Source organism: Purpureocillium takamizusanense, chromosome 2, assembly GCF_022605165.1.
Source record: "Purpureocillium takamizusanense chromosome 2, complete sequence".
NCBI classification, from domain to species: domain Eukaryota; kingdom Fungi; phylum Ascomycota; class Sordariomycetes; order Hypocreales; family Ophiocordycipitaceae; genus Purpureocillium; species Purpureocillium takamizusanense.
Genome location: NC_063069.1, coordinates 3,511,344 through 3,527,686, shown reverse-complemented (window position 1 = coordinate 3,527,686; position 16,343 = coordinate 3,511,344). Strand labels below are relative to the sequence as shown.

The 16,343-nt window shown below is 58.5% G+C and overlaps 6 protein-coding genes across 7 annotated transcripts; 2 read left to right on the top strand and 4 right to left on the bottom strand.

The window, feature by feature from the left end:
- The first annotated feature begins 780 nt into the window (after positions 1 to 780).
- On the top strand, positions 781 to 1,788 carry JDV02_002859 (uncharacterized protein). Its single transcript, XM_047983936.1, has one exon. It carries the CDS (start codon positions 962 to 964, stop codon positions 1,616 to 1,618), a length of 657 nt encoding a protein of 218 aa, XP_047839908.1. The 5' UTR covers positions 781 to 961; the 3' UTR covers positions 1,619 to 1,788.
- A 98-nt stretch (positions 1,789 to 1,886) lies between these two features.
- JDV02_002858 (uncharacterized protein) lies at positions 1,887 to 3,089 on the bottom strand (the record flags this gene model as incomplete). Its single annotated transcript, XM_047983935.1, has 1 exon — positions 1,887 to 3,089. The coding sequence occupies one exon, from the start codon at positions 3,087 to 3,089 to the stop codon at positions 1,887 to 1,889; it is 1,203 nt and encodes a 400-aa protein (XP_047839907.1).
- An 833-nt stretch (positions 3,090 to 3,922) lies between these two features.
- Positions 3,923 to 4,801, bottom strand: JDV02_002857 (uncharacterized protein; the record flags this gene model as incomplete). Its single annotated transcript, XM_047983934.1, has 1 exon — positions 3,923 to 4,801. One exon carries the CDS (start codon positions 4,799 to 4,801, stop codon positions 3,923 to 3,925), a length of 879 nt encoding a protein of 292 aa, XP_047839906.1.
- A 2,069-nt stretch (positions 4,802 to 6,870) lies between these two features.
- Positions 6,871 to 9,111, top strand: JDV02_002856 (uncharacterized protein). 2 transcript variants are annotated; one of them, XM_047983932.1, is made up of 2 exons: positions 6,871 to 8,579; positions 8,635 to 9,111. In XM_047983932.1, the coding sequence occupies exons 1-2, from the start codon at positions 7,315 to 7,317 to the stop codon at positions 8,798 to 8,800; spliced, it is 1,431 nt and encodes a 476-aa protein (XP_047839904.1). In that variant the 5' UTR covers positions 6,871 to 7,314; the 3' UTR covers positions 8,801 to 9,111. The 2 variants fall into 2 exon arrangements, with proteins under 2 accessions (XP_047839904.1, XP_047839905.1); XM_047983933.1 differs by having other exon boundaries at positions 6,871 to 9,111.
- On the bottom strand, positions 8,896 to 11,633 carry JDV02_002855 (Ceramidase). The gene is made up of 3 exons (XM_047983931.1): positions 10,891 to 11,633; positions 10,218 to 10,748; positions 8,896 to 10,125 (listed from the first exon to the last, which is right to left on the bottom strand). The coding sequence occupies exons 1-3, from the start codon at positions 11,560 to 11,562 to the stop codon at positions 8,938 to 8,940; spliced, it is 2,391 nt and encodes a 796-aa protein (XP_047839903.1). The 5' UTR covers positions 11,563 to 11,633; the 3' UTR covers positions 8,896 to 8,937.
- Positions 11,634 to 13,168: 1,535 nt separating this feature from the next.
- Positions 13,169 to 16,202, bottom strand: JDV02_002854 (uncharacterized protein). The gene is made up of 2 exons (XM_047983930.1): positions 13,918 to 16,202; positions 13,169 to 13,821 (listed from the first exon to the last, which is right to left on the bottom strand). Exons 1-2 carry the CDS (start codon positions 16,047 to 16,049, stop codon positions 13,662 to 13,664), a joined length of 2,292 nt encoding a protein of 763 aa, XP_047839902.1. The 5' UTR covers positions 16,050 to 16,202; the 3' UTR covers positions 13,169 to 13,661.
- Positions 16,203 to 16,343: the final 141 nt, after the last annotated feature.

Sequence of the window (16,343 nt, the reverse complement as noted above, 5' to 3'; positions counted from 1 at the left end):
CCATGCCGGGCGTCGCAGCGTCTTGACCGGGCTGTGTGTGTCCAGGTGCGGCTAAGATGCCCATTCGTTCACATTGGCTGCTTGCTGCTGAAGCCGCTGAGCCACAGCACTCAACTCAACTCTTGAGTGCCGAGAAGATGGACCTCGACGAGAGCTGCGACGGCGGGTGTGGCGTCAGACGCACATGGCAAGCAGGCAGTGTTCGGCGCAGACCAAGGGCGGCGGCGCGGGCTGAGGCAGCTCCGAGCTCACGATACTTTTAGCTGGAAAGCTTCCAGCTTGTCATACGCATATTGATCCCTTCTGGCCGATGCCTTGATGTGCAACGCGGCCCCATACAGTCTTTATGGGCACGGCCTACTCCGCCCACCCAGCGTAGCAGCGAGAGCAAGTGAGAAGACTATTACAGCAACATGGGTCATGCTGTAGCAGTGATACAAGGCATGATATAATGTTGAAGGAAGATAGACAATGGTGCAAGTTGAAGGTATGATGGTAGTAGAAAGCATCAACGAGTTGCAACATTGAAGCTAGACAGCCCGGGCTCCAGTAGACCGTAGTGTATACCGTGTGGCGATGAGGTCAAGGAGCTATGCGTGTAGCAAAAATAGCATCTGTCTTCGGAAACTCGTGGCGATAGTCTTTCGGCTGAGCGGAGGGGCTTGGAGACGGGGAGTAGGCCTACCGCTGTGTCCCTAAGCCCTTAAACTGTAGCTAAATTGGGTGAAGGCTCCAGCCATTCTCACGGGTATAAGTAGATGCCGTTCCCCCCGGCTTCTCATCGATTTCAGAACTCATCATCAAGCACTACACTTGCATACAAACTACTTCTTCCCCTTCTCTGATAGATTCAAGACCACTGTCACTTGTCTTCTTCGGTTTTCTCAAGCAGATCCAACAATCAGTCAACAAACACTCTTATACAACACCACCACAACAACACCAACTCAGACTCTTCAACATGCAGTCCTCCATCATCGCCATCATCCTTGCCGCTGCCACTGGCACCATTGCCGCTCCCGCCAACATCCACGCGCGATGCGACCCTGCTCCCGCCCCCGGGACTGTCCCTCCTCCTGCCCCTGGGTCTGCCACTCCTCCTAAGGCTCCCACAACCCCTGCGACGGCCAACTACATTCTTCCCAACGCCATGGCTGTCCACAACGTCAACAACAACGCCAACAAGCCCTCCACGCAAATCTTGACCACCAAGAAGGGCAACACTGAGACCTCGACGCTCGTCTCCTTCCAGGTCCCTTCGACGGCGACGGGCACTTGCAAGACGCACATCAACGTCGGCGCCCTGGGCGGTGCGGACAAGATCGGCGGATCGCAGACCGTCAGGATCTTCCGCACGCTGCTCACCAACATCCCCGCCACTCCCACCGGCAATCAGCGCAACATCGAGCTCGGTCAGCTGCGCTTCGACGCCGCCGCCAAGGGCTTCGCTTTCGAGAAGGGCAGCGTCCAGCCTACTATCCAGACCTTCCCTTGCCCCGCTGGCAAGACTATTCAGTGGGAGATTGTCGCCGTTGGCGATAGCGACGAGATCATCGTCGGACAGGACTTCACTTCTAGCGGTGCTGGCGTCCCCAACGGCATTTACATCGAGTACTAGCTGGTCACGTCTTAGAACGGGTTGCATTGGTTCTCATAGACAATTACACCACTGCACAGCGTGCGCACATTGGAATTAGGGAAAGCATGAGATTTTTGGTCACATTAGCTACAAGGCGCAATCTTCAATGTTTCTAGACAATTGGAATACACATCATCTCTAGTACTGCTCAAATACTTTAACACATGTACCGTGTTGTAGCGTCGGTAGATTTAACATGGCCCAGAGAAGCCACTTCGCAGTGCGTCCCTTAGACTAAGCGCTCTTGCTATTCATCATCATCCACTCCTACTGCCGTCTTGACCTCCCGAAACGACGGAAGGTTTATATCATGAAGCCCCAGTGTTGCCCTCCCATATAGTCCGCTTTCATCCCTGATCACACGCCTCTTGTCGTGGCTGCCCAGGACCTTGCCTAGCAACTCAGCTGTCAAACCTTGCTCCAGAAAGCGCTTGACGGCCACAGTCGTCACATCGTAAATGTCTCTATCACCAGATCGGAAGTTGTCCAGCGCTCGATGCGCCCTCAAGGACGTGTCGTTTGGATTGTCGATGAATGCGGCAACTTGAATCGAGAACTCCCTGGCCCTGCCCACGACATCCCGCATCTCGCTCTTGATGGCAGCCACTTCAGAGGGTTGTAGCTCAGATGCAGTCAAGACCAAGACGCTCGTTGGTGCCGTCAGCTCCGAAGCCTCTAGATTCTTGATTTTGCATATCGCTTGTCGCAAGGTGAAGGCGAGGCTGTTGAGGAGTCTCGGCTGCTGCTTCGACTTTCCAAAAGCTTCCTTGGTGTGCGCAAGGAGGACGTCCGACTCCATTCCGCGTACGTGCCACCCCTCCCAGGCTTGCAGCTTCATCTCCCGCACATGAGCCAACAGCTTGAGAAACTTCTCAGGCGTATCCTCGTTGGCAGTCATCCACTCCTTGAGAGAGAAGTGGCGGCTGTATGTGGGAAAGTTTTCGACATATCCTTGCGCTTCGTACCAGTCATTCCGGACGAATAGTCCATCAAGGTACTCCTCCCTGTTCCGAATCTCCTGCGGAAGTTTGCGTGTGTTTCTGTGGTTCGTGAAGAAGACGGTGGCATCGACATCCAAAGATCGAAAGATCAGGACTAAGCAGCAGGCAAAGAGCTTGATGGCGTCCTTTGTTTGCCTCCCAACTCGAAAATTGTCGTCGATGTATAAGTAGACATGCCGGGAGGGCAGAGATCGCAGCATGCCCTGCTCATGCGCAAGCTTTACGGCGGACAAGAAGCATTGCGACCAGCGCGTATCCTGCTCCATGTATGGAGGGGGTTGTTCCGAGGTCAGTGTTGACCGTGGCGTGAATATATTGATGCCATTCTGTGAGGATTGACTCGGCGACGAGGCGTGCGGTTTCTGCGAGAAGTCGACAGGTCGCGGGGCATCCACAATATCATCGGCCGCCCGCTTGGCACCGGAGTCGCAGCTAAGAACGTTTCCCATGAGACAAGTTGAAAGGGGCTGTCAGGAATTAACGAGCACGGCAGATGGGAGATGATGAGGGAACGACTGGAGATTGAAAGCCTGCGGTTATGACGATCTCAGAGGTTATTTGAGAGTCTTGAATGCTTGTCAAGGAGGCAGCACGTCTGTCTGCCTTGAGCTGACAGGGGTCCTGTAAGACAAGCCGTTTGGTCGGGCAGTTGTTAGCCCGGCTAGCAGCGCTGGTGAGCTGTGGTTAGGGGTGCATGGGTGTCTTCGACTCTTCATGCAGATCTACAGCAGCTTGTGGCTATGACAGTCTTGGACAGTGAAATTGGCATTCCAGTGTCTTGGCTTCCTTCCGCTCTATCAACATGGGGAGGAGTTCTAGTTTCCACTGCATCGCTTTATGAGCTGCTGCATCTCCTCTCGTTCGGATCGCGAGTCTCGCCCAGTCGGTCCACTCCTCGTCCACGAATAATTGAGTCGGTCACCGAGAGGGGGCACAGCAGCCCGGCCAATGCCTCTAATAAGGCTAACAATCGCGGGGCTGGTGGCGCTGCCCCTCATTGAAGCTGATGAGGGGCATGAAAGTGCGATTCGATGCAGATCCGTTAAACGGCGCGACCCCTCAAGGACTAATGACCTGGCCTATTAGTGCCTGAAAGTCGACTGGTCTATTTATCATTTTGGATTGTGCTGGCGTTTACAGCTCTGCGTCTGGCTTTCGTCTGGGATCAGGCCGACTGGTTTGTAGGACATGGCATGTACTACAGAACAATCTCGGCAACTGTCACTATTCGACACTCGAGTTCGTTTACTTCTCTTGATTGGTGCTTATGTATATGAGCCGCTTATCGCTTGGCTACATTGTCCAAGATGACGGATGCAGCCAGCTTGCCGAGGTTGTTCGAGGCCAGCGGCGAGTCACCCGTCAGGACATACCTATCATGGTGCGTCTCGCCAGTGATTCCCGAGTTCAAGGGAGTGACTCCCAGCTTGCGAAGGCTCTCGCCGACCAACCACTCCATCTTACCCGGGATATACCCAATGTCGATGTTGGCGCCCTTGTCCAGCGAGTCGGGGAAGACCACGATCTTGTACCCGTCGTAGATGTACTTGCTGCCCTCAGGCTTGCCGACATTGGCCGCAAGCATGCACGACGGGCCATGGCAAAGAGTGATGAGATATCGCTGGTTCGCATCCGCCCATCGGAGGATATTGCCGACGGTCTCCGAGAACGGAACGTCCGTCAGGACACCGTGACCACCTGGAATGAAGACACCGATATAGGGAGTCTCCTTGGTGAATCCCTTGCCCCATACGTCCTCAAGGTTAAGTGGCTTGCGGAATTGGCTCTTGTACTTGTCCCAGAACTTGTTGACGGCGTCGTCCTCGTTGGGGTACGCCCACTTCTCGAATTTGACCGGGAGGGCACCGATCGTAGCCACGTCAAACTCAAAGCCGGCAGCGACGAGATGCATCATAGGCAGAAGCGTTTCCACGGGGTGGTTTCCCGTGGAGAAGAACTTGCCGTCTGCCATCCTCAGATAGCGTTCTGCGGTCCCGACTAGGAGAATCTTCCACTTGCCGCCTTTGTAGGCATTGGCGTAATCGGCACCGCCAAAGTCCGTCTTGGGGGCGGTGTATTGGGTGAGGGAGAAGGGCGAGGGGAAATAAGCGTCGAACTCGGCCGGGTCGGCCTTGGAGCTGCGATCGGATGCGTCCGCCATGGTTGCTTCTGCGCTCTGGCTGGTTCGAAGAGTAGATGGTATGCAGCAACGTACGTCAAAGGGGTTGTAGGGCGACCAACTGTGCCCGACTGGACGCAGTCGATGCCCTTATATAGTGAAAGGACGTCGCCTGGCAAGTCTGCGCCGACCGGTGAACCCGGATGAGGAGGCGCGTTTATGCTTTTTCTCATTTGCCGTTAGGTTACAGGATACGTAGGACCTCTGACGCATAAAAACGTCGTTGTGGATGCCGGATGTACCGTTCATCAAGCTTGCCGTCATCAGCTAGTCGCCTCGGGCGGCAATTGGGGAGAGGGGAATACCTGCGCAGATGAAACTTAAAAAGTTCATGGACAAATGTTAGTTTCCTGGTCGCTTTCCAACGCTCGGCTTTGAAATGCACAAGGAGAGACGCAGGGCCGCTTCCATAGGCCCCATCGCCGAGGCAATCTACATAGTTAGCGCGCGCTGGAATCATGAAGTGGCCTTGGCTCCAATCGCAAGGTTCGTAGACCTGCACGGCGACGATCGAGACTTTGCTTACTCACGGTTTTGTCAAGTGCCATGGCGATCTAACAAAGTCTATCGAATGCCGGCTCCCTGCTGCAGTCACTCACCATGATCCACTTTAGCAAGAAGCTGTCAGCGGATTGAGGCTCTTCCAGCATATACAGCCACTTCCCGAAAGGGTATCACTACAAGGAAGAAGTGGTTTAGCTCTGGGGGTGACAAGACGCTAGAACGACGCACGGATGGTGCCCCATATGCCCGGCCGAGAGGAAAGCTGTCATGCTGTCACCCTTTCACTGGGAATCGGCACCCGGACGACCGGCATCCAGAGAATGGCAGTTCTTAAAAATGGCAGTGTTGCCATTAACGCTAGTACATCACAAGTCGCCGTCACTAGGATGAAGGAGGAGGGACACCAGTGTCGTTACGGCGAGCAGGGCGAATGCGCAGGGAAGCAGCGTCACTCCATGAGGCATAGAGTGTTGTAAAAGTCCTAACGATTGGCGTCCGGAACTGCCATCATGTAAAATGAGGCGCCTTTCAAGGCATTAGACAGTCTTTCAAGGAGCTTGGTGGTTGAGCTATCGTCATGAAATAGCTGAATATGCGTTCCTAAAACAGCGACCCAAAACGCAGCATTAAGTTGCGGTGATTCGCAACAAATTCGGTATCTGAGGGCCAACATGCTGGCCGTGAATGTCCTCTAGATGGGTTTGTCTAGACGGCAAAAGCAGCAGACTGCCAACGTAGTTTGTAGGTCTCTTTTGCGGCATATGATCGGAGTTTCGAGAGACGGGCGTTTATGCAGTCCCCCTAGCTTACATGAGTCGGCGACTCGGATAATTTATATGGTCTTGGCTACCGAATGACCGACAAGGCTAGGAAAGCATAAAGCATATATAAGCGATAGCGAAGCGTACCAAGGGTATCGGTGAGGGGCCCCACGATCCAAAACCCGCTTTGTCCAGGTTGATCCCTGGTGGTCACGATGCTTGAACCTTGAGACACTCCACAGAAGGTTCTATATTTCCGATGCAAACCGGCTCTGCCCAGCAGCCTCTAGACGGTTCGGATAAAACGAGTACTCCTCATTCAGCTGCTTGGAGTCTTGGCAGCCACGGTGGCGATGAAACTCGCCACGCTCGCACTGGGAAGGCTGTTGAGGCATAAAGAGACAGATGAGCAGAGCTCCCAAGGATGCCGAGCAGCCGTAACATGATTACGGCTCTCCCACGCCTTCTGACGAAAGCTGGCCGCGTTACGATGGACTGGGGCCAGACAGGTTCATTTTGAGGGCATCGTGTGCCCGACAGCGTGAGGCGTCGATCTTGCCGCAGCCCTGGACAGCACGACGCGGGCAGGCGGGCCTTATAGGGAGGGTCACAGGGGCCAAGCCCGCTGATATAAGCATCTCAACCTCCAGGAATCCGGAAGCCTCGGTGGCCACTGAAGCCACTAATTTTGGAGTGAGGTGACTGAGGTGCTAAATGGCAGGCTCGGTTGACTGCCAGGGAGGTGCTACCTGCCAACAAGGCGAGCCGCCGACAGCTGGTCGCCGGCGCAGAGGCAGGGGCAGGCTTGCTCGCTTATTATATCAGCGGCATTCGCACCCGTGAACCTCCTGGAAGGCATTATTACCTGGCATGGGCACCTGCGCCTGCATCGTGATTCGTACCTACCTTACCTCACACTTCCATCCCATAACCGATGCCTAACATACCTAGTACACTCCTGGTCTCGAGCGTGGCTGAGCATGGCCTCTTTATCAACACTTGGGCGCTTGTATTCACAAAGAGTCGTGCCCCGAATTCGCAGTCGACCGATAATCACAGCACGAATGGCATTTCTTTGCTCAGTCCGCCCCCCGTTTGTCAACTATCCGCCATCGTGAGGCGGCACTATACGGTTGAACCTCTCAGCCGGAGGCGAAAGCCTTCAAGGAGCCATCTCGTCAACCACGCACTCTGACGCCTTGAACCCCATAGGAGTCATCCGCGAGCACCATGGCCGAGTCGCTCTCCGGCACGGCTACGACCACGGTCCTGACGCTGCCCGAGCTTCTCACGCGCGTCCTTGAGCACCTCGACGCACCGACGCTCGCCCGTGCCGTCCGCGTGAACAGGCAGTGGTTCGCCTGCGGCACCGACGTGCTGTGGCGAGAGCCGCCCGTCGCGAACCTACTCGCGCTAGGCAGCGAGAGCCGCCAGCAAATATACGCGCCAAAGATCCGGAAGCTCGACTTTACCCCCCTCGACAACTGCGACGGCAACCAGCTGCACTCCAGCCTCAAGCACCTGAGCTTCCGCAGCCTGAGGATCGTTAGCATCGACATGTACCGTCTGGCCAAGGGGTGCTCGTATGACATCCTGCAGTATATCCAGCCGCGGCTGGAGGAGCTGGTCATCTTCGGCGGCGAGCTGGATGACGACTTGCTTCGCCACATACGGGCCACCTGTCCTCGGCTGCGGAGGATCTTGCTCGACGCCCCGGGCAAGGCCGTCACGCCATTGGGGTTTTACGACTTCATCGTGGGATGCAGGGCTCTCGAGAAGATGGAGTTTCTCTACGGCATGGATCATCTGCTCACCGACAGGCTCTTGTCGCATCTTGCTAGCCGCGAGACATTGACAAGACTTGGCCTCGGGAGGCCCCTCTCCAAGGACTTCCTGGAGCACATATCCGACAACGTCCCCCAACCGTTTGCCGCCCTGAAGAGTCTGCAGCTGCGGCAGCCGATCTCGTCATCAGCCGTGCCGTGGCTATCGAGGGAGCTCAGCCACCTCAGGACCCTGGACTTCGCGGTGCGTGATGCCGACGCGTCCATCCTTCCGTACATTTCCTCCATGTCGAAGCTCCGCTCCTTGACACTCATTCTCGCGACTCCCAGCGAGCTTTCCTCTCAAGAAATCATGTCGCTAGGCGCGCTCTCGAGGCTCGCAAAGCTCTTCATCGGTCCCGATGGGCAGGGCGGCGAATCCGGCCCCAGGGTCACGGAGCAGGGGTCGTTCGACTCCGTATTCGACGAGCTTTGTTCAAAACTTGCCTCTTTGAAGGTCTTGGAATTTAACGTCCAGTGTGACCTGTCTGCGCAGGCTCTGAGGTCGCTGTCAAATCACTGCCCGTTGCTTGAGGAGCTTAAGTTGCCGCAAGCCATCGATATCAGGGAGCTAAACCTGGAGGCCGTGGACGAGGCCATGTTTCCCAACCTGATACATCTGGGCCTGGACGGTTTATTTGGCCCAGTAGTTGAAAACGTGCCTGCCGCTGAGTAGGTCTGAACCTGTTTGTGCAGAATGGGATTCTCAGGCTGATATCTCGTGCAGGCATATCTGCGCGAAAAAGACAGCCGAATTGCTTCGGAAACACTGCCCACGATTGGCAGATCTGTGTCTCTCGACCAGTGACGACACTCACGAACAAGTATTAGACGCGTTTGAGGGGCTTGACACCTGTACCTGCCCTGACTATTCTCTCACCATGTCATTGTAACCCGAGTAGTGTCCAGCACCTGCACGACAATGGCACAAATCGCAAGTCGCTCACGCAGACTTACGGTATTAATAAGGGGCGTTGTATATTACATGCCTAGCCGAGCTCGAACTATTCAGTCAGTATCTACGTTTTTTTCATTGTAACGTGAAGCTGTTCGTGGTCCCCTCGAAGGCGTTCACGCCCCCAAACAGCCGCTGTGCATCCCCGTAATATTTGAACCGATAGGTCCCCGGCTCCAGGTCCGTGTCCCCCTCGGTCGCCCCTACTATTGTCGTCTCCCAGGCGACGTCGACCTCGCTGTATCCCAGGACGAGGCTTGTCCGGCGCCACGAGTACAGCAGGAACCAGTCCGAGTCGTCAAGCACACGCACCCACCGCCCCGGGAACACCTCCCTCTCGAGCGCGAGGTATGTGTCCTCGAGGCGTAGGTTGTTTCGCGGGTTTGCACCCTGGAACGTGGCCCGCACGACCTCGCCGCGCTTGTACGCGGCTCGCGGCTGGTGGAGGACGTGACCAAACGGACGCGACGCCGGGGCGCGGTCGAAAAAGACGCCTGGGAACAGTGAGATGGACGAGTTGACGTGGTTGGGGGGCTTGGGGCGGCGCGACGAAGCCGCGGCCAGGACCAGGGGGTCGGGGGCCTCGCTCGCGAGGTGGTGCATATTGCCCGTCGTCAGGTTGATGAAGGCCTGGAGCTGATTGGGCCCAAACATGGTGGACGAGCCTTCGTATCGCTGCGCCGCGTACTCCTCGGGCGTCGTCACGTAGTGCGCATACGTGTTGGCTGGGCCGACGACGAGCGGGACGGGCTCCGTTCCCGCATCCAGCAGCAGCAGCCGGCGCGCCTCGTCTGCGATGGCCGCCTTCCAGCGACGGCCGGCCATGGTGGTGATCTCGCTGGGGCTGACGGCGATGAAGACCTGTCCGATGCGCAGCATCTGCATGTCGACGAGGTTGGGCTCCCACGCGTACGGGAAGGTGACGCCGCCGGCGTCGAGGAGGACGGGCTTGGCGCCGTGGCACCGCCTCTGCTCGGCCGACGGGCGCTTGAGGAGCTTGAAGAGGGCGGACCACAGGCTCCTCAGAGGGTGGGAGAGGAAGGCGCGCGGGCCCATGGAGGGCGCCGTGGTGATGCCCTGCGTGAAGCCGTGCAGGCCGTCGCCGTCGGTGGTGCCGGCGGCGGTGGAATATCCGAGGCCGGCCGGGCACGTCGTGGCCTCGGTGTCGTCGGGGAGGTTGAATTTCCAGTAGGTCATGTCCTGGAAGAAGTGAAAGGCCTTGATGCTGCCCCTGACGGGTATGGTGGAATACTCCATGGCGTCCTAACACGGATACGACGGCAGATTAATATCACGCCCAGCATGGCTCGATCGATGGATCAGCATAAAGGAGGGGAAAGCAGCAGCAATCTCACATAGACCTCCTTTGCGCCGGCAAACTGGCGACGCCCAATCTCGAAGCAGCTCTTGACGCCGTTGTCGAGCGCGCGGAACTCTGGGCCCCGCCCCTTGCACACGTCGGTCCGGCCGCTGGGACAGGCGCTCGTGTCGAGGCTGCACATGACGCCGGAGCCGTCGTCGCACCAGGCACCCAGGGTGTTGGGCGAGACGTCGCCGGCGTTGGCCTGGCTGAAGCCGGCGACGAAGCCGTCGGCGGCCGAGTCGTCGGCGTCCATGGCCCTCTCGAACATCCAGGCGGCGACGCCCTTGTTGTCGCCGGCGACGTGGGTGTTGTTGTTGTAGAGCGAGGTGCCGTGGACCGCGAACCAGGTGAAGATGCCGATGGCTCGGTCGTCGGAGCTGCGCTGTAGGCGGAGGACCGTCATGGTGGTGTCGACGGAGGCCGGGTACTGCGCTCGCTCATCCTCGGGGTTCTGCAGGTAAGCGTGGAGCGAGCGGTTGATGGAGGCATTCCGTATCTCGGTGGTGCCGACATCAAGATATCCCTGCCCATATGATCAGCGCGCTGTGTGCGACCGTTTGTGAGTGGGAATTTTCATGCCGTCTGTGGGTGATTCCGCCCCGGAGAGAGATAAACAGAGGAGGGAGAGGGGGTTCGGTTGAGGTGCCTGTGGCGTGTCTATCTACCTCCTGGAGGCTATCGTGGGCCCTCTTGATGGACAAGGCGGCGCCGTCCACGATAGCCTGATAGCTCTGGCGGTCGAACCCCAGCGTCGGCGTCTGCAGCAAGAAATAGTTGAACCAAGCCCCCGGGCCGGCATGCGAGTGCGTCGCCGTCAGGGCCACATTGTTGTGGTTGTAGTAGGCCGCGTACTCGCCCCCCAAGCGCGCCAGGGCCTCGAACAGGCCGTACCGCACGGCCGTGTCGCCGGCGAGGTCGTCGAGCACGAGATAGACGACGCGGTCGCGCGGGTCCTCGACGTCGGCGACGATGAAGGCGCGGCTGTACAGCCTCTGGCGCAGGCCCGTCCCGCCCTGCTCGAACTTGCCGTACCCGGCGAGCGTGATCTCGACGATGGGGCCCGTGATGTCCGCCTTGCCGACGCCGACGAGGTAGCGGTCCCCGCGAGGAGGAGCAGAAGCTCCGTCGAAGAATCTTGGCCGATTATTTTGGTTGTTGCTGCACGTGGCAGGTTTCTGTTCTTGTTGTTGTTGTTGTTGTTGGTAGTGGTGGTGTTGCCCTGCGGGACATGTCTGGTGGCCGCCGTGCACTCGCGCCGCGGCGGCGAGACTCGTCGGTGGTAGTAACGTCGATAACGTGAGTATGAGGTTGGCCACGTGCAGCCAAAGGGCAAGCATTTTGCGTGCTGGGCCAACCCTCTCTCGCTCTCTCTCTCTGTTTTTTTGGGGAGGGTTTCTTTTTGGTTTTTGTCTTCGCCAACCAAAGAAAAGGACGAGTGAGTTACTGCTGCTGCTACTGTTTCTTGAGGGGGAAAAGAAAGAAACGCGCAGCCACCCCGCCGCCCGGTCGATCAATGAATTTTTTTTTTTTGAATTTCCCCGTGGCGGCGGTGCACGGCCTTCTCAAGCGCGTTTACCTGCAAGACAGGACAGGCATTGATTGCCAGAGTGAGAGAGAGAGTAGCACCAGCAGTTGCAGTACTTGGTAACAGTGCACAACCTATTTCAGCCGCCACACCTCTTTGGGGAGGGAAAAAAGGGTTGTGTAGTACTACAGTCTACCAAGGTACGCAAAGATCCCAGAACAGGTAGGTATGTCAGGACGGGCATGTACTCGTACGTACATACGTCTGTATGCACAGGTAGACCTCCCATCAAGCTAGCAAGTTTAGTAGTTACTGCGCATCAGTGCCGAGGCTGGCTGGCTGGCTGTGGGGACCGTTCCATTTTACGGGGGGGAGGGTTTTGCACGCGTGTGCCCGTCGGCATATTAAGACCCTTTTGTCCGTGACGACGACGGACGGGCGATCCATCAGCCCTGCTCGCGTGTGTGTGTGTGTGTGTGTGTGTGTGTGTGTGTGTGTGATGGACGTAATGGGCTGTGTGCCGGCGGCTGGCTGCCTCCATGACATCGACACCAGGCACAGCCGACGACCCCAAGTCGCACACACACACAATTTCTCCTCGTACGGCCACCCTGCTGGAACACTGAACTAGGTAACTTGCTTCATAGTGCTAGACCGAATATGGGCGGGCCTCGCTTGCGTGCGCCCCCGTCTCGTCTGGGACGAAAACCCCAAGCGCGGCTCGCGGTTGACCGGGGGGCCCCCCAGTGAGGTAAGACCCCGACGAAGAATGCAGTATTACGTAGCGTCCGCATATCGCCTTTCATCGCAGCTTGTTGCCATGGTTCGAAACCACGTTGTTCAAGGGGGGCTTGGCTTCGGCTCGGCAAAGGTCTTTCCTTTCTTTCCCCATCAGGGCCGGCCGGCGCGATCCCATCACGATCTGGCATGCTACTACTACTAGCAACAGCCCAGCAAACGGCTACTAGCGCAAGGCACAACTCGTGCCAGGTGCCAACAGGTTGGTTGGGCCCTTTGAACGCGTGTGAAGGGGCGTCCCCGAGCGGTCAGCTGTGGAGCTGAGGCTGCAGCTGAGCAAACACACCGCAAAGGCAGCTGTCACAGCGTTTCCCGCCCGGGGGGGTTGCGGAATATGCGGGCAGCAGCACGGGGGAGGGATCCGTGCGGGGAAGCGGATCCGGTCGGACAAGCGGCTCCAGGTCTGTCCTTGATGGACTGCTTTCCTTTGTTCCATGTGATGATGATGCTCACAGAGGCCAGAGACGTAAGGTGGTACTAGCCAATCCAGTATTCCCACGAATGCAGCATGACATGTCGGTCTCCCAGCGGTACGCCGGAATTGCTAGCAGCGCTGACGGTGAGGAACACTGAAAGTATGGCTGTAGAGCAGGGGTGCCGGGGGTATCCTGTGTGTCTTTGTCTTTATGCGTCCACGTTGATCGCGGCGGGTGCCCAGTTTGCGCCAGCCACCACCACCACCAACGCGACATGGCGTGGAAAGCAGGCAGGCAGGTTGTTGCCCGACCACAGGCGTGAGGACGGGCCCCGATTTTGATTCCAGGGAGCGGCTTCCTTTCATGCATGAGTAAAGACTGACTATACACTGTGAGCAACGTCAAATCGGGACCTGTGCTTTGCAGTCCGTGAGAGTACAGCCGGAGCCACGCCCCAAGGGCTTCGTCCGCCTGAGACAAACTCATGTGAATGGGTGTTCCGCGGGACAATTGGAGGCTACGTATGTACGACAACGAGCAACTTTCATGCGAGCCGTTCTAGTGGACATGGTGAATAAATTCGTAAATCTTGACGCGGCGTCATAGCCCCGATGGCTTATGCTGCCTGCCATTACAACGAGAGCGTCTGGTGCCTTGTCGCATGCCTCGTGTACACAGACACGATGACGCTTTCGGGTTACGTTCTAGCCCTGCGCATGTTCCGCCGCCGCGACTTGGACTTTCGGCGGCTGCTGAGGATGCGCTTGCGCTGAATGATGCGGACGAACCATGCGTAAATCATGTCACGCATGAGGATCAGTATCGTCGCGACCACAGTGGGGGCGGCGACGGCCCAGCTGTGGAGGTTCCAGACGTGTCAGTGCTGCCGCTGCTACACATTGATGGGGCATTGCAATCAGACTCGGTGGGAAAGGAGGACATGGGCAACTCACAAGTACCAAATGCCGTTGTGAATCTCGGGAAACTTATCCTCGGAAAAGTTTTGGCCAAAGAAGCCGGTGATAAAGGTCAGGGGCAAAAAGATGATGGTGACGGTGGTGAGCTGCTTCATCGACTCGTTCTGGTTAGCGGTGATGGTGTTGAAGATGAGGTTGATGAGGTTCTCGCTCGACTGCTTGAGCTGCTGCATGGCCTCGGTGATGATGACGCAGTGGTCGAGGACGTCGCCCAGGTACGTGTGCGTCATGGGGCTGACGATGACGCCCGAGGCCGGGTTCTCGAGGACGCGGGCGGCCTGGTCCTGGGTCAGCGGGGTGCGGTGGTCGCGCAGGACGTTGACGAGGTTGTCGATGGGGCTGAGGAAGCGCAGCATCTTGTTGATCTCGGCGATGCAAATGTAGAGCGAGCGGCACTGCTTGACCGAGGGGGCCGTCAGCACGTCGAGCTCGAGGTCGCCCAGCAGGTCCGTGTAGACGGCTGTCAGGGGCAGGGCGAGGTCGATGACGGCGTCGATGATGGCCTGCACCAGCATCGAGGCGTCGCACGACTCGCGCAGGATGGTGCCCGGGTTGCTGAGGCGGGTGACGATGGGCCGCTCCACGTCGCCGGCTGAGATCTCGAAGAAGGAGATGACGGTGTTGTCGTTGGTGAGGAAGATGGACACCTGCTCCGCGGCGACGGCCATGCGGTACGGCGCGAGCGACGAGTTCTTCTCCATGAAGTCGGTGCGCGCCTCGTTGCCTGACGCGTGGTACTGCTGCAGCGAGCGCAGCATAGCCGTCTCCTCGAGCCTGGTACCGTCGGAAAGCACGGGGCTGCCGCCCTTGGCGCTTTCGAGATGCTTCTCCAGGTCGGCGCGGAGCTTCTTCCTATCGATGCGGCTGCCCCAGAAGCACAACCAGTCGGGAATCCAGCGACTTCTGGCACTGCTGCTGCTGCCGCCGCCTCCTCCTCCTCCTCCTCCTCCTCCCTGTGGTCCCGCCCGCCTCGGAGGACTCGAGTCGTCCGAGTCCGAGTCCGAGTCCGAGTCGTCCGAGTCGACGAGGTGGACCAGCTTCTGCAGGGTCATGATGATAAAGGCGTGGTTGGGATACCAGTCGGCCTTTGTGCGGTTGCGAATGTTCATAATGTCCTCGAGGGCGAGCTTGTGCAGGCCCTTGTTGGTGCCGACGGCCTGGATCACGTCCCAGCTGAGGCCATTGACGTTGATCCAGCGACACTTGGCCCACGGCTCCTTGGGCTCGGCGACGAAGCGCACGAAGCCGTCGTTGTCGAAGTGGCGCTTGAGCATGCGGTCGAGGGAGAAGTCGACGACGGTGATGTCGCAGGGGGCGCTCAGAGTGGGCATGGAGGCGTGCCCGCCGTCGGGCAGCTGCGGGTCGAAGCCGGGCTCGGAGCCGGGCTGCCAGCCGGGGCGGGCGCCGTAGGGGATGCCGTCGAAGTCATCGTGGCTGTCGAGCGTGGTGAGCGTCGCGGCGCGCGTGCTGCGGCGGCGGCGGAGGGCCGAAGGCGACGGAGGACCACCACCGTTGCTGCCGTAGGCGTCGTAGCTGGATGGCGAAAAGGGCCGCAGCGCATTCGTGTCGGTGTCGGTGTCGGAGCGGTGGCGTTTACGGGCGGCTGCGTTCGCGGCGGCGGCGGCGGTAGCGTCGCCTGCGCGCGGAGACAGCAGCCGTGAAGGTCGTCGGGTGTCGACGGCGAGGTCGTAGTGCACGCGGTGGCGCTCCGAGCCGGCGGGAGAAGGGTGTTGCGGCAGGGTGGGAAACGAGGCCGTCGCGATGTTGCTCACGTGGGCGTCGTCGCTCACGCGTGGTGGTGGTGGAGAGCGTGGTGGTGGTGTTGTTGTGCCAGCGCCGTCGGCTCCAGCTCCAGCTCCAGCTCCTACCGCTCCTGCCGCTGTGGGCTCAGCGGGAGGCGATGCAGAGACCGCTGGGGCCGCTGCTGTTACCGCCCGCGTCGGGGGGCTGCTGCCAAGTGCTCCGTCGCCTGCAGCAGGCGCTGTGGATGCCGGCACTGGAGATCCCGCAGCGGCAGGAGGAGCTGCTGCTGCTCCAGCCGACACGTCCGCCGCTGCCGCTGTTCGTCCAGCGCGCGCGCCCGTCTCATCGTCATCCGCGGCGGCCATGGCGGGCTTGTCTGGTGCTAGGAGGAGAGCATGTCGGGGTCAAGGCACGGCGGCGGTGCGGGCTGGCTGTGGGCGTTGTTTTTGTTTGCTTTGACGGGATGAACGAGCGTGCGTCGTCGCGTTTCATAGTTACTGGTACTGTATTGTTGCCATTTATTACTGCAGAGCGGACTGGACAAATTGATTGACGGGCGCCACTAGCGTCCGTCCAGCAATCAATGGATGCAATGCAACGCAATGGCAGGTGGTAGCGCCAGTGGATGACGCAGGTGGTCCGCGCTGCGACGCTCTCAT

Excerpts from the sequence above, each read along its gene's own strand:
- JDV02_002859 (XM_047983936.1), top strand. The coding sequence starts at position 962 with ATGCAGTCCTCCATCATCGCCATCATCCTTGCCGCTGCCACTGGCACC.
- JDV02_002856 (XM_047983932.1), top strand. The coding sequence starts at position 7,315 with ATGGCCGAGTCGCTCTCCGGCACGGCTACGACCACGGTCCTGACGCTG. Across the intron at positions 8,580-8,634 it reads GAAAACGTGCCTGCCGCTGA|GCATATCTGCGCGAAAAAGA; the intron begins GTAGGTCTGAAC and ends TATCTCGTGCAG.
- JDV02_002855 (XM_047983931.1), bottom strand. The coding sequence starts at position 11,562 with ATGCTTGCCCTTTGGCTGCACGTGGCCAACCTCATACTCACGTTATCG. Across the intron at positions 10,749-10,890 it reads CCCACGATAGCCTCCAGGAG|GGATATCTTGATGTCGGCAC; the intron begins GTAGATAGACAC and ends TCATATGGGCAG. Across the intron at positions 10,126-10,217 it reads CCGGCGCAAAGGAGGTCTAT|GACGCCATGGAGTATTCCAC; the intron begins GTGAGATTGCTG and ends TATCCGTGTTAG.
- JDV02_002854 (XM_047983930.1), bottom strand. The coding sequence starts at position 16,049 with ATGGCCGCCGCGGATGACGATGAGACGGGCGCGCGCGCTGGACGAACA. Across the intron at positions 13,822-13,917 it reads CACAACGGCATTTGGTACTT|CTGGGCCGTCGCCGCCCCCA; the intron begins GTGAGTTGCCCA and ends GAACCTCCACAG.